We start from the raw sequence: 16611 nt of genomic DNA, 5'->3' as shown, positions 1-16611 counted from the left end.
CCATAAGGCTTACTGATATGCTTGCTCACATATAATACAAAATCTGTATCATACACATGTTGAATCTGTAGAGTGACATTAGAAAAAAAAAAAAATTAAATACATTTTTCATTGTTAGCCTGATCTTAACATGGATTGTGGGAGGTATGGATTTCGACAGAATCTGGTACGGATGGGGTTTGATGACAATGAAGTTTGAATGCATTGATTTCAATCGAATTCTGTTTGAACTAAAGGATGCAGGAAATATTGTTTTGTTGGGTACAGGGCAGCTACCATTCCGTTGTTGTTCCTCTTGTTAAAATCAATCACTGCATTATTGTAAGTAGCCAAAAAGATGTGGTAAGGTCTTATCAAAACTGAATACAAAACTCAATTAGGGAGTTTCTTTTGAAATTATAACGGTCCGAAGAGGTGACCTTGAAAGAAAAAGATATAGTTGTATGGAATGTTGGGTTGGTTGCTGGGACTTCCTGAAGCCAATTAAATAGGACTGGAGGAAGTGCCCTACATGTTCTCAATTGATAAATAGGGGTAAACGTAAGGGTTGAATGACTTAGACGGGGTAGGTTATTAGTAGAAATTAAATTGCTCCATGGCAAAACTATGTTTCAATGCTAAATTCTGGGCACAAGCTGTACGCCATATACTGTTTCTATTTCTGTCATTCCCTGTGATTTTCTGTACATAGGGTAACTGGAATAGCATGCCTTGTAAATTGCTGATAAGTTAGAGTTAACTTACTACCTGGTTAGGTGCTGAACAGTTAGTGTTAATTGAAGTCCTGTTAATGTTAACCGACCCCCATGTTATCGACTGATCAATTAATATTGATTTTGTATCCTGTTATACCTTGACTAACATATCTTGTTATCTTATGGATAGATGTCGTTAACCTATTCAGAGCACTGTTTTCTTTTATTGCAACGGTATGGCCTGTTTTCACCATACTGATTGTTAGTGCACTATTATGGTTTTCTTTCACAGTTTAGAGTTCTTGAATCAGTAGGAATTTAACTTCACTTGATTACAACAGCATTGACTATAAGTTTTGTATTATGTTGCACCGTTTCGTTTAACTGCGTGTTTGGTTCAGACATATGGGTATGCTGCTAGGTTATATTATGGAAATACTTATGATATGTAGATACTCATGATCTAATGCCCATTAAGTGTATATCATCTAGAAGGTTCAAAGGGCCATTAAGATGCTTCTTCTCCAATGTTCTTATGCATGTTAAGCTGTATATTTTTCTGAAGTACTTTTGCCTAACACTACATATTTGTTGGAAGTATCAAACGCCAACTAAGCTGTATATCTTGTGGAATGTTCAAATGAGAATGTGTTTGGAGAAATGTATATAGTTGTATTACCAAATCTCTAAGATTACTCTGCATGCTCAATAAAGGACACCAACAGTGTCTCTACTTGTATAGCGGAGCTTTTAATACATGCCACCCTGTGTTGGGATGTCACAAGTCAAAACTTAATGGTACGTTGAGGCAAATTGGTTATCGAAGAATAAATAAATAATAATAATGATGATGAATGATGATCTGGTAACCGAACCTATGGGTCGGTTGGTTGGGGACATATGAATGTCAAGCCAGTGTGTTGAGGGTCATGCATAGACCATCAAAGTTATGATGTGAATCCACATGAAAATGAAAATATAATATTGTTGCCCGACTGGTTTAAAGGCACCGGGGCATTCGTGCTCAACTGGTTTAAAGGCACCGAAACACTTTGGGTAATAACCATAACATTGATGAGAAACTTAAATTTGATTTTTATGGCCTGACTGGTTTAAAGGTACCGAGGCTTGTGTGCTTGACTGGTTTAAAGGCACCGGAGCACTTTGAGTGGGTTTAAGCAATCAATATGGAAAAAGGATTTGGATGGTTTATTTCACCTTGGTAAAATGACTAAGGTTGAGATCTACTGCTAAGGTAGTAGAAGGAAGTTGGGAAAATACCCCATACTTCGGGAAAATAATTAAATGAAAAGATTAACTCACTCAGATTCAGGCTTACCTTGGAGAGGGTAGGTGGTACAAAACTCCGGGGACATGTGTCTTTGTTTCGAGCTAAAGTGACTCGTTGGTCCCCAGTCCTCGGAGTTGGGGGACCCGGACTACCAATATGTCCTAGGTGGTAGCTCCATGTTCTTCTGCAGAAGTTAGGATGCATCCTGTTTTGGTTTTGGCCTTTGGGAGTTTCTCTCGGTCACTGGCCGCTCTCTTGGGATTTCAGTCTCAGTTAAAATGTTTGGGTTAATAAAATACCCTTGAATAATATACCCCCGAACGTTTTCTTCTGAGATGGTTGCCTTGGCCCACGTGTACCCGTGGGATAAGAAAAGATAAACATCAATTAGAACAGTTAGGTATCACTGTGATGGAGTCATTAAAGAGACATTTGCATATTTTTCAGCATACTTTATATTGTGGAATTGTAATGATTTGAAATCCTGAAATGGGTAAATACGAGGTGATTGAACTATTACATGAAAGTTATGCATGTTATTGTTATTGTTGTTGCACCGCTTACCTCACTTGCTTATTAATGTTGCATACTATGCCTTACCTGCTCAGTTATTGTTATTGCATAATTGTTTAGCTGCTCCTGTATATGACTGTTGATTTCTGTTGTTGCTTACTTGCTTATGTATATGTTGAAAATCACCCATGACACCCACATCTCATACTGGACTCATGATATACCTGCATTAAGAGTTACAGTTTTCCTACTTAGACGTGGTAGTCTAATTCCAATCAATTTATTATTTTTCAGGTAAAGAATAGGGTTTATGAGCGGCTGCGGGATGAGGCATCGGATCGAGATTTTTGGATTTATTGTTCCAGGGATCGCTTGGGTTCTTTTTTTTTATTTTAACTCTGATGATTTTCATTGATATTGAAATGAAATAAATGTCTTAGGTTTCTCTCCACCGTAATGTCTCGAAATGCTTAACCTTATTTTATTTCTTGTTTCCGCTGTTATAAAAAAAAAAAAAAATCTTCAAAATTTGGGTTAAAATTTTGGGGCGTTACAGTGAATGCATTAAGCATTCTTATTATACATTTTCTCATACTTTCTTACACATCGGTACACATGAGTGTCGCTCTTCGCGTCATCAGATATAAAAAGGGGACAATAAATAACGGAGTCTTACTTTCTTCATCTTTTAAGTTAAATTTAATTGTATATATTGACTCTGATTGGGGAGGTGACCCTAATAATTGTCACTCCACCACTGGTTTTTGTATTTTTTTAGGAGAATCATTGGTCTCTTGGAGATGCAAGAAATAACAAAAGGTGTCTCTATCCTCTACCGAAGCCGAGTATCGAGCCATGGCATCTACAACCATGGAAATAGTATGGATTCGCCGCTTACTAGAGGATATGAGAGTACGTGTTCAAGAACCAACAAAGTTATGTTGTGACAACAAAAGTGAAATATATATTGCCAAGAACCATACCTTTCATGAGCGCACGAAGCATATCGAGATGGACTGCCACTATGTCCGAGAAGAATACTTGAAGAAGGTCATCGATCTGCCATATGTGACATTCGAGTATCAACTGACGACTTCTTCACTAAGGCGCTCTGCTCTCTTAGATTTAATTTTCTTCTTGGCAAACTTGCGGTCATCACACCGTAAGTTTGAGGGGGGTGTTAAAATGTATTCCTATATATATATATATATAGAGAGAGAGAGAGAGACATAAACATATAATCGTATATATATGTATCTCTCTCTCTCTCTCTATATATATATATATATATATCATTTTCTAAACCCATAAAGGGTAATTTGGTCTTTTCAAATTTTATGCATATTCCAATAGGAATATGCGTGTATTTTTTTACTTTTCTTTTTCTTTATTTTTTTCTTTCTTTTTTCTTTTATACTTTCATTGGGGGGCCCAATCTAGTCGTTGGGTCCCTCCAACAGTCACAATAGTGACCGTTGGAGGGGCTCCAACGACTAGATTGGAGCCCCTCCAAGAGCCCCTCTTTGGTTCTTATATATAGGGGTTCTCCCCTTATACAATGTATTAGTTTTTCAAGTGTGGGAGCTAAAGCTCCTTTGCATTGCAATAAAGAGATTTATTTTTTATGCCTTTGTGCATGTGTGTGCTATTTTTATGCCTTTGTGCATAATTATTCAAGTTTTCTTTGGGTGCCTTCGTGTATATCTCTTGTGAGGGATTAGTGCTTGAATGCATATTGTTTCTTTAAAGACATTTTCACAGGCAGCAGCTACATCCTCGTCATCACAGGCACGTGCCATGGATGACAAGTCGATGTCATCGTGGCCTTTTCACCAGTCTTCAAGTTTGGGGAGGAAGATTGTGGGGTAATCCTTTGTCCGGTCCTTCATTGTGCACAAAACATATTTTAATCCCTTGTATATTTTCTTCTTTTTCTTTTTCTTTTTTTGGTCTTGGTCAACCAAGGTTGACTAGCCATTGGACTAGCTCCATCGGCTACAATGGGCTCTCCTTTAAGCCCATTTTCCCCTCTTTCTTGTGTGTATATAAAGGGGATGAATCCCTCATTTTATGTAAAGCTTTCAAGCATATTTAAACATCCAATAAAATATTGTTTTTTTTATTTGAGTCTTCTTTATGTGTGCCCATTGTGGGTTTTGTGAGTGTGCCCTTTGTGGCCCACTTTTGTGCATGTCCATTTGGAGTTTGTATTGGTGGACATTCATGTTTTAAAGACTCTCATTTCGTTACAGTATCAAAGTTCTTTCATTCATTATTTACAAGACCACTTTACTTCTTTATCTCAACAAGCAACAATAATAGCTATTTTTCCTGGTAATGTAGTTTAGAACTTTAGAGTTAACTGATTGGTCCACACCATACTCACTGATATTAGCAATATTTTGAAAATATCGTGATATTATCGACTTTTCAAGGTCAACCGATATTTTCCTGAGATTTTCAAAATATTGCTAGAACTTAAAATATCATCATATTATAGCAATATTTTCCCAATATTTTGAAAAAAACATTTTCCCAGTATCTTTTTTTGTTTATTTTATATTTTAAAACCTTTTCTAATTGTTTCTTTATATTTTTGCAATAAAATACTATAAAACCTATTTTTCTTATCTTTTTTATAATTTATAGTTTCTAAGATATTCCCAATATTTTCCATAGAAAATTTGCTTTTCGAAAATATCTCTGAGAAAAACTGCAAAACCAGTAAAAAAAATATATATATTAAAGATCGGACCCGGGTCGGGTCCAGACCCGACCCGGATCCAACCTGTGCCAGCCCCTCGAAAACCCTTTTCGAGGGGTCTGGCAGCCCACGGCAGGGGGCCTCTCCGGCGACACAGGGGGCGGGCCCTGTGTGCGCCCCCTCCCTATTAAAAGACGAGAGGGGAGAGGGGAGGGCCTACGAGCCTCCCCCGACTCTCTCTCTCATCTCTCTCCCCTCTGCTCTCTCTTCCCCCGACTCCATCTCCCTCTCCCTCTGCCGACGCAGGCCACCCCCCCCCCCCCCTTTCACGGCGCCACCCTCTCCGGCGAGCTCCCTTCTCGACAACCACCTCCCCGGCGTCCTCCCTTCTCTCCGGCAGCCGCAGGTGAGCCCCCTCCCTCACTGTCTCCTCTCCTGTTACGGCAGGCAGGGGCCAAAGGCCCCTGCGACTACCCCCCCCCCCCCCCCCTTCCTTTTGTTCACCTTCCGGCAGGGGCTATCGGCCCCTGCCCCCTTTCTTTTCAGTCCCGCAGGGGCCAATGGCCCCTGCCCCCCCCCCCCCCCTTTTTTCTCCACGAACGACAGGGGCCATTGGCCCCTGCCGCCTCTTAGATAGCCGCAGGGGGCCTTTGGCCCCTACGCTCTCTCCCTTCTCTTCTGGCAGGGGCCGACAGGCCCCTGCTTTTCTCTTTTGGTAGGGGCCGATGGCCCCTACTCTTCTCCTTAAAAGAGAAGCAGGAGCCACTTTGGCTCCTGCCTCCCTTCTTTTGGGAAAAAAACCCAGCAGGGGCCGTTTTGGCCCCTGCCCCTCTTTTAACCGACAAGGGCCAGAGGCCCTTGTCTCTTTTTCTGGCGAGCAAGGGCTCGGCAGGGGCCTTTGGCCCCTGCACTCTCCCCCATCCTATTCATTTCATTGGTAGGGGCCATCGGCCCCTTTCTTTTAAAGAAAGGCTGGCAGGAGCCTTCGGCTCCTGCCCCACCTTCTTTTAACACCCAGCAAGGGCCTCGAAGGCCCTTGCCCTCCTTTAGAAATCCAGCAGGGGCCGATGGCCCCTATACCCATCCCCTTTAAACGACATGGGTCATTGGACCCTACCCCGTTCTCTTTCGCAACGGTAGGGGCCAATGACCCCTGCTTTGGATTGCGGAGAAACTGAGTTTTCTCCCTATCTATATTTATTTTATGCATGCTAAACTACATACTTTTGCAGTGTTACGCAACGGAGCCCGTTCGCGCCCCGCGAACTAAACCGACGATCACTTACGTTCGTAGAAGACTCCATCCTCGCAATACCCCAAGGTAGGAGAAGATGCACAAGGACTTAAATAATTAAATCAAGCTTAAATAATTGATAATCGAAAGGACTTAATGATATATTTATATACTTATATGTATATAAGTACACTTTTAAATCAAGGACGCGGTTTCGTGATCCTTGTCCTTTGCTTTCGCATTTCAGTTTGCCGTCGCGCTTTGCGCCCAGGCTTTTACTTTCGTATTTACTGCTTATTGTCTTTTAATTCAAGGACGCGGTTTCGCGGTCCTTGTCCTTTTCTTACGCACTTTCTGTTTCTGTTGCCGTCGCGCTTTGCGCCCAGGCCTTTGCTTTCATAAGTTACTACTTACTGTCTTTTAATTCAAGGATGCGGTTTCGCGATCCTTGCCCCTTGCTTTCGCAGTTCTTGTTTGTCGTCGCGCTTCGCGCCCAGGCACTTCCTTTTCGCATTATTATCTTTTGTTTTTTTTCCTTGCCATAGACTCAGTGTATTCGAGAGGAATACCTATTCCTCTTTCCACCCGATATGTTTTGGGAAAACCCTTGATCTGGGGCAAGACCAAGTTGTTGGGTGATAGGTTTCTTTGTGAAACCCATTTACCAAAACCAGTGTCGTGACTTACAAAGCACCCAGACACTGCGTCATCGGATGTCAGATTCGAGAAAATCACATGCCTTATGTTGGCAAGATTGTGTGTGGTTTCGAAAGATTTGATATGTTAAAATAGTTTTTTTTAAAAACATTATATCTTTGCGAAACACACTCCCGAGGCTCCTATTAAGGACCTGTATCCCTTTTCTCGTAAGTGTACTTCTTAAACATGCGAGACATGTTAGTACTACGACGATTGGATGAGAGAGTCTTATGACTTCGATTAATGCTTAGTGCAGGCTGTTGGAAACACATATAAGAGTGGGATCGCCTTCATAGGCAAGATGCTCGTTTCGGTCTAATGGACCAGAGCATGAAGAATGAGGCAACGGCTAAGAAACCCCGTCGCGCTCAATTCAACCTTGCTTCGTCAAGAGAGAGGACGAAGGGTACCAACTCCGATAGACAGTCCATTTATGGCTTTCAAAAAGGGCAAAAGACCCATTTTTCCCCAGTCATCGGAGGTTAGGGGGAGGGATAGGGGCTACATAAGTTAGCCTAACACTTCTGCAGAAGTTGGATGCATCCCTATCAGGCCTTGGGGACTTACTCTCTCGACCATCGGTCGTCTCCATAGGAATAGGATTCAGTCAGACAACCGAGGTATATTAAAATACTTAACATAATGAACACTCGGCTTGGACTCGACTGTTTCGACTCACGTGCCATGTATGTACCGGCATGGTCGGTTATCAAGTAATAACTAAATTGAGCATGCACACCCTTTTTTTTTTCAGTTTGTTGTACTTAGCTTATTCCTCCAGTCTATCTGCTTAGTTTGCTCGTTACTACCTGCTGCATAAATTATCTATGCCTAATTTAGTTCTTTCTGTCTTTGTACTCTCCTGCTAGTTTTTCGCAAAACTAACCCATTTCATGGGCACAGGTGACGATTAGGTGCATCAGGCGATGGCGCGACTGCGAGATGATTTAAGGATCCACTGTTTCTGCTCGTAGTGTTTCTCCTGGACATTTTTTTGTTTTTGATACGGTTTTCCCTTGAGAAAACCCAAATTTTGTACAAACTTGATACTCTCTTCAAATAGAATGAATGGTTTCCTAAGTATTATTGCAGATCGTCCATGGTAAATCTTTGTTTTCTCGCTAACGTGCCCAAGGTTGTCAAACCCGTCTTTTTCTTTTAAAAGAAATCGTTTCCGCTGATTTAGAAATAAACTCTGTAAAGAAAATGTATTTTCCAACTATTTCAAGGAATTTATAAGGTTCGAAATTTTGGGGCGTTACAAAAACTCTTGCTGATAAATTACCTTGAACGATACAGGTGGCTATGGTTCACACTAAATATGATTTTTCAGAAGTAATTCCAATAGAGAGAACCAAAACACCTGGTCCAAAAATTATGAAACTTAGGCCCTTAACAGTATTAGATAAAATACAAGTGCATTGCATAAAAAATACTAGTACCAGGCTACAATGGAAACCTTTTCTGCAGAAACTGTATATATGCAATTGGAAACAATACACAACACCCATAAATAAAACTTATTGTTTGCAGTAAAATGCAAGAATAAGTTAATCTTGCTGACAAATGATGAACAATACTTAAGCTTAACAATACAAAACAAAAGTTAAAGTTATTCCTCAAAGGAGCTTGTTCTGTAAACTTGTTTGATATAATAGTTTTAGTCTAAGAAGCTCCGTGATCACGTGAATTTATATGAACCACAGAATAATTTCACCAAATATAGCAATAGCTGTTTGGCCATATAGGCCACATAACTGTAAGATTGACATCGAAAGTTACAATACACCTTTTGATTAAATATAAAAGAAATGGCTCAACCAAACTAAAGTGCAAAGGTGGATATTATTGCGACCTGTCAGTGGCATCATAAATGCAATTGATATGTTTTAAATGCAACAGACCAAGCAGACAAACAGAAGAATACAATTTGAACTCACGTCCATGGCATTGTGAAAAAAATGTGTATTGGTACTCCAAGAGCTTCAGCTACATGAACATGCCCTGCATAAAACATAACTCGGGATTATAGAGGCACACAGCTGTCTATACTATTTTTTAAAATATCCTATAGTTGAGATCACTCTACCTTTCACTAGAACATCTATCTTAGACATTATCATCTTCTGCAAGCATCATATGAATTTTAGCTTAATTCTTTCCCTTTGAAAACCTTATTTTTAACATATACATGCATAACTGGACTTCAAGAGCTTGAAAAAATGGAAGTAGCAAAAACATCCTTTATATAAGAAATACATGGGAGACATCAGAATGTTTGTTAGGGCTGCATAAGTTTATTTAAAAGTACAATGAACATAAATTTTGTCTAAATGTAAACGAACATAATCACTAAAATGCTATAACAGAACATCTATACTGCAAGACCACATTACATAGAAAAAGACTAGTCACCCCAAGTGCTAAAGAGGCTATATCAACAAAACTTATGCAAAAGAAACAACTCCAAGAAGACGATATTAACAAAACTTGCAGAATAATGATAAGACAATCTCAATCATACACTGCACGAAAAATGGGTCACCCCAGTTTCCCAGTTTTATATTGAGTACATCAGCTTAAGAATTTCTCATGGTTCAGTTATGATAGGCACAAGAACATGCACATGCAGAAGCACACACAGATGCAGACCTTGAAAAGCAACCTGTTATGGCACATTATCCTTCTCTTCTCTTCTTGGTCATTCACATAACAAAAACTGACAACGAGACAAAATTTCATTTGCTTAACTTGGAAACAAGGTAAGACCGTCAGCAGGTAGAACCAGGCTGAACCCTTTGGGCCTAGACTGATAGTGATTATTGCAGATAGATGTGTCAGCAGGTAAGATCCAAGTTGAACCCTTTGGGCCTAAGTTGATTATGATTATTGCAAATAGTTGTATCTTGTGGAGACCAATTCTTTGCTATATCATCATTGGCACAGATTGTAGATATCTTACTCATTTAATTCTAGCTTTCATCCCCTTCTCTCCAAACTCTTAATTGTTTAATTTGCACCATCTAGACATTGAGAAGTGTATAATGTGTCGTGTGCACCTCTGTGACAAATATCATGATATTTATAAAAATATTGCCTATATATCGTGAGAAATTGCCTGAAAGTTTAAAACGGCAATTTCTCGCATGATTTTCAAACCGTGACAAATATCGCGATATTTATATTTTTAAAAGATATTTATCATGAAAACCCCCGAGATTTATTTTTAAATGTGTTTTATTTATATTTTCTTATAAAATTTATTTTTTATATTTTTAAATTTTTTTTCTGAGATTTTTTCAAAAAAAAATGCGAGATCTATGAAAAATTTCAAAATCTGCCGAGTTTTTTGCCATTTTTAACTTTTGTCACTATGGTGTGCACATGTACACATGCCCTATATTGCTATCACTTTATGTTTTCCTTAACCTTTTTCTGTCTATGGTTAATTAGATGCACATATGACTTTGTTTCTTATTAATGTGTTCTATTATGATCATAGTATTCTATGTACACAGAACAATCTTGACTGGTACAGTGAATGTAAGCATATTTTTTCCTAGACTCTCCTCTACTGAACTGAAGAAATAGGTGCACAATGATGTGGACTTGGAATTTCATATCCAGTCAATTGATGTAATCCTCTAATTCCCTTATCATCTAAAGAATTCCCATGAACTGCCATCATTTCTTATACCCTTTACTCTTTAATAACATTTTTACTTGCTGGATTTCAAACACAAAGCAATGAAGGGATTAGTCTGAAAATGCTGGCTACCAAATTTCCAGGAGGTAGCTAAACTGAGGGCTCACCATAAGCAGGAGGATTTGCAATGATCACTTGAGCTCTAAAAGGAGCACCAGAATCAATATCAGGCGCTGTGCACGCTGGAAGTAGGGAATCAATAATAGCTCTGATTTGCTTCCGTTGGAGAGATATATCTGCTGGTCCAGATGGCAAAAAACCCTTGTTTTTTGCCATATCTGTGAATATTTTGAACTAGTATCAATTCAATTATTAAGCAGATGAGGAATAAAACCAGTCATGTCAATGGAAAAATCATGCACACAGAAAAGGTAATGAAGAATAAATAAACAAATAGTGCATATGAGACCTCTTACATCCTGCCAAAATTCGTGCGTCACCGCCCAATGGGTAAAAATTAATCTCAGCAGATTTAACAAAGTTTCTGAAGTTAGCATGAGTTGCCAATCTAACATGATGACCGAACTCCTGCAGGAAGATCAATTGTCAAAACTTTTCCAAAATCATAGGATGTGCATATTGTTAATGTAAATATATATATATATATATATATATATATATATATATATATATGTATATATATATATGTATGTATTTCTGTACATACGTATCTTAGGGGCATTTTGGTCTTTTTACATGTATAATATCAATATGTATTTTTATCTTTTTCTGTTTTTCTGTTTTTCTGTTTTTATGTTTTTCTTTTTTTCTTATTGTTGTACATATTCCCAGCCTCAAGGGCTTATTGGGAATATCTCCAAAGCAGTCATTGGACTCCACCCAATAGCTACATTTCTAGCCGTTGGGTACGGCTCCTTTAAGCCTCCTCTTTGCGTATAAATATGGGGTTAACCCCCAAACATTGTATTCCTTCTTCAAGGGATTGTTCCCCAATAACATTGAGTATTTTTATGTGTTCTAAGTCCTTAAGTGGCTCATTCTTGTGTTTTCATGTGTTGACCCATAAGAGGTTATATCAAGTATTCTCTTGCCCATACGTGGTACACCAAAGCATATATTTCAGCTCATGACATGGTATCAGAGCGACATCGACTCCTTGGTGATATTAAACTCTTTTTCAAGCATATTTGAAGTGGTTGAAGATTAGGCCTGGCCTCAAGAAGCGTGCCTACCAACTTTCATGAAGATTGGTCATCTAAACGAATGCGTAGAAACATTGGTGCTTCAAAAGGAGTTGAAATTAAGTATTTATTTTTCTTCCTCTCTCTTCTCTTTTGCTTTATATTCTTTGGTTTCACGGTCAAGAAAGAAGTGGTGACGGTAGTCCCAATCAAATTTGATGGAAAGAACTACAATTTATAGGCTACCGCAATTAAAAGAATCCTTATTGGTGAAGGATTGTGGGAGTATGATGGTTCCGCAATTGAACCACAAATTCACTCTCACAAAATCCATTAAAGAAAATGATGGAACTGTTAAGGAGGAAGTCCTCAAAGGAGAAGAAAAGGAAAATGCTCTTATAGGTTATAAGAAAGCCTTGAAAGAATGGGAAATTTTTCATGTCAAGGTACTTTCCCTATTTATGGGAAGCATAAGGAAGATACATGTGAGACTATTTTGGAATTTGAGAGAGCCAATGAAGCATGACTCTTTATGAAACAAACATATACTTAATGCGACATTACATTTAGATGGGAGCTTCAAGACAAGATACACAATTGTAAACAAGGTGACAAGAGTGTTAGAGAGTACTTTGGCTCTTTAAAGAAGTTATGAGATCAAATAGCTAAGTTAGAGCCCGTTTGGGAAACTCCCAATGATGCTCAACTTAGAAATAATCAAATAAACAACAAACATTTTTTTTCAATTTATGAGAGGATTGAGACCCGAGTTTGAACAAATGAGAAGTAATATTATTCATAGTAGACAAGATGAACTTCCTCTTATTCAAAAGATTTTAGCTCAAGTTTTCATGGAATAGACTAGATTAAGATCTCAAAATGAAACAAGAGAAGCTAAGGATAATGTGTTGGCCGTTTCAAAACCAGGAGCCAACACCCATACATACAAACCCCCACACTTTTATAAGAATAATAACTATGAGAAGAATCGTCTGTATGAGGGTAAAAGAGAATGAAGAAAAAGATGAGGTATTTTTTGTTATAATTGTAGGGAACCGGGTCATATTAAACCATATTATCCAGAATTCAAGAACAAAGATGAAAAAAGTTGCTTCGATTGGTACTTCACAAGTTAATCAAGACTCTTCAAGCAAGTCAATTTCAAACATGTCTCTTTCTTAACTCGTGGAAGCATTGCAACATTTTCTCAAAGAACAATCTGTGACCGGTGATGCCGTCTCTTCCTCTTCTCCTCCATGTATGACTTCTTGGCTTTCAAACTCAGGTACATCATTTCATATGACATATGATGAATCTATACTTTTCAATTATAGTAATTCTTAGTGTTTTAAAACCCGGTGACTCGTCACTCGGCTCATCTTTGAGTGACTTGTGACTCAACCAGGTCAACTCCGTGACTCGATCAAGTCATGTTAACTTTATATTTTATATAAAATATATAAATATATATATTATCTATATTTTATAGTGTTTTACCAATATATAATATGCATTATATGAAATTTATATAATATATTTAATGTATAATTTTATTAATACATGCATGTTAATAACAACTGATGATACTAAGGGAATTAAGAGCATAAAATCTATATTAAAAGATAAATTTGAAATGTCCGACTTGGAATTTCTAACGTATTTTTTAGGCACTGAAGTTGGTTACTCTCATAGAGGTTATTTTTTGTCTCAAATTAAACTTGTATTTGAGATTATTGACAGGTCAAGAATTACAGATGATAAAATTTGTAAAACTCCTGAGGTAGTTGGTACAAAGATGAAAATCGATGATGGGATTCTTTTAAAAGATCTCACTCCTTACAGGCAACTTTTTGGATCTCTAATGTATCTTAGTATCACTAGACCTGATATTTCACATGCTATTCATATAGCAAGCCAAATCCAACATGCACTTACATCAGTCCATATGAGTGCAATTCTCCGGATCATCAGATATATAAAGGGATCTTTGAATAAGGGAGTATTTTTATCATCTTCTTCTGAATTAAATTTAATAGCTTATACTGACTCTGATTGGGGAGGTGATCCAAATAATCGTCACTCCACTACTGATTTTTTTGTGTTTTTAAGAGAATCATTAATTTCTTAGAGATGCAAGAAGCAACAAAAGGTGTCGCTTTCATCTACTGAAGTAGAATATCGTGTAATGGAAACTACTATTATGGAAATTGTCTAGATTCGCCAACTATTGAAAGATATGGGAATTCATGTTCAAAAACCCACAAAGTTGTATTGTGATAACAAGAGTGCAATCTATATTGCCAAAAATCACACATTTCATGAGTGCATCAAGCATATTGAGATGGACTGCCACTATGTAAGAGAACAATATCTGAAGAGAGTTATAGATTTGCCTTATGTAACGTAAAAATATCAATTGGCGGACTTCTTCACCAAGGCACTTTGTTCACCTAGATTCAACTTTCTCCTTGGCAAACTTTCAGTCATTGCACCCTAAGTTTGAAGGGGGGTGTTAAAATGTATCTCATATATATATATATATATATATATATATATATATATATATATATATATATATATATATATATATATATATATATATATATATATAAAGAGACACATATGTAATGTATATGTATCTATTTATTCATATATATCTAAATATATATATTTTTCCTTTTGTAAATACCCACTAGGGGTAAAATGATCATTTCCCTCTTTCACGCATATTTGAAATATGCATTTCTTTTCTCTTTTTCTTTTCTTTTTCTTTTCTTTTTTTTTTCTTTTTGTACTTTTAGGTTGGAGGGGTCCACCATATAGGCGTTGGACCCTCCAATGGTCACAAATGTGACCATTGGAGAGGCTCCAATGACTATGTGGAGCCCCTCCTTGGGTCTCCTTTTGCCTATAAATAATGGGGTATTTGTAATAACCGCAAATTTTATGAGAATTGTTATGCAATTAGGTAGGATTTATGTGTTTTGGGCCTAGGATCGGCTTCCCGGATCCATAAGAATCATACCTATGTAAATTAGTATATATATAATAATAATAATAATAATAAAGAAATAAATAAAATTATTTTGGGTTCGAGTCACGGTTGGACCCAAATGGATCCACCATTCCCTTACGACCCGGATCCATGTGGATCCCTCATTCTTGGCCGACCCGGATCCACGTTAGAGTGGATCCGGCATCGCGGGGCTCGGACCAGGCCCTCTATTAATAAAGCATCGATTATAAGAATCGTGCCTAGGGCACGATTCTTGTGAAAGAAATCAAGAATGGGGGGGGGGAAGAGGTTACGAAACGTAACCGACTCTCCATCTTTTTTGGAGAGGAGGAGAGGTCGCAGCGTTAAAGAGGAGATGGAGGGGGGGTCTCGCTCTCTCATATCTCTCCTCTACTCTCTCTCCTTCCCTTTGTATCTCGCTCTCTCGAAGCCCTTCACAGCACCGGAGCACTGACATCGAAAAGCTCCGACCACACCTACAACATTCGTCGCCAGCCATCTCCTCCTTCAATCGCTGGAACAGGTAGGATTCTGAGCCTCTTTTTGTAGGTATCGACTGACATCGGTGTGTGATTGGGTCTGTCAAGGGAAGGGAACCTGATCTTTCTCATTTTTTGAGTGTTCCGATGAGATTCTTGGCTATCGGAAAACGCAGGTCTGTGAGTTGGGGTTTCCAGTAGTCATGATTTTTTATTTGGGGGTTTTCTTGCTTAACCCTAACTTGGAAAATCCCAAATCAAACCGATTTGAAATTTCGGTTGAAGCTTTGGTTAGCCCAGCCGTGGGGTTTCCGATTTCTTGGATTTGATAGCCCCAGATTTGGGGATTTCCTATTTCGGAGCCGATAAACCCAGATTTTTGAAGAGGGGAATCCAATTCTTGGTGTTGGGTGACATATTTGAAGGTTCATTCTGTTCCAGTGATTGCTTGTTACATACACTAAATTCTTACAGTATTGGTACATGTATTGGGTTGAGTCATTGCGTAAAAGAAAATCCTGTCATGAAATGTTCAATGATTTTCCTTATATGTATATTTGTTATTGGAATAATATGCATGTTCTTGAGGATTCAATGTCATTTAGTAATCTTCGTTCTATTACACAAAGTATTAAGGATACTAATTTACCTTCATGATTCACAAAAGGCATATGCTTAACATGAGAAAGCAATTTGGTGTTACCATTTCACTTCTTTCCTATTATTGTTGTTAGTGCTGTGTATATGTTCTTCATCATTCTTTTTCTCTTTTGGTTCATTTACTTTTAATTAATGGTAACTCCGCCTGTGTATAACTGTTTAGTTATACACTGCCGGTCCCAAGCCCGGATAAAGGAGGGTTGTGGTAGGCCTGTGATAGCCAGCATAAAAACTTTGTCATACCTTATGAAAATGAACCAATATGAGAATTTCGTTGGGGCGTTCCCTACTGAGCGACGCGCTGTACTCTCTAGGCCCGAAGGCAGTGATAAATGGGCAAGGGTTGCTAGGTCGTCGCCCAGAAGCGACGCGTCACACCGGCGCCCGGGTGTGGTGTCAAATAGGCAAGGGTTCCCTCACTTTGTTGGACGGGTGGGGGTAAAGAAGTTAGTCCAAGACCATAAAATTAGGT

At 38.3% G+C, this 16611-nt stretch overlaps 1 protein-coding gene across 3 annotated transcripts in view; it reads right to left on the bottom strand.

The window, feature by feature from the left end:
• LOC149847120 (sterol 3-beta-glucosyltransferase UGT80B1-like) overlaps positions 1-16611 on the bottom strand; it is a 249396-nt gene that overhangs the window by 179427 nt on the left and 53358 nt on the right. For all 3 annotated transcript variants that reach the window (XR_016430342.1, XM_089996829.1, XM_089996830.1), the window contains exons 5-7: positions 11259-11370; positions 10950-11120; positions 9077-9140 (exon numbers count right to left, since the gene is read on the bottom strand). Coding sequence is in view for 2 of the 3 variants with exons in the window: in XM_089996829.1 (XP_089852955.1) it covers positions 9077-9140; positions 10950-11120; positions 11259-11370 (347 nt within the window). In the remaining variant the exon portion in view is untranslated. The remainder of the gene's footprint in view (positions 1-9076; positions 9141-10949; positions 11121-11258; positions 11371-16611) is intronic.

This window comes from Nuphar pumila, chromosome 2, assembly GCF_984573655.1.
Source record: "Nuphar pumila chromosome 2, dmNupPumi1.hap1.1, whole genome shotgun sequence".
In the NCBI taxonomy this organism is placed as follows: domain Eukaryota; kingdom Viridiplantae; phylum Streptophyta; class Magnoliopsida; order Nymphaeales; family Nymphaeaceae; genus Nuphar; species Nuphar pumila.
Note: the sequence above shows the minus strand (reverse complement) of the source record. Positions and strands in the feature narration are given on the sequence as shown.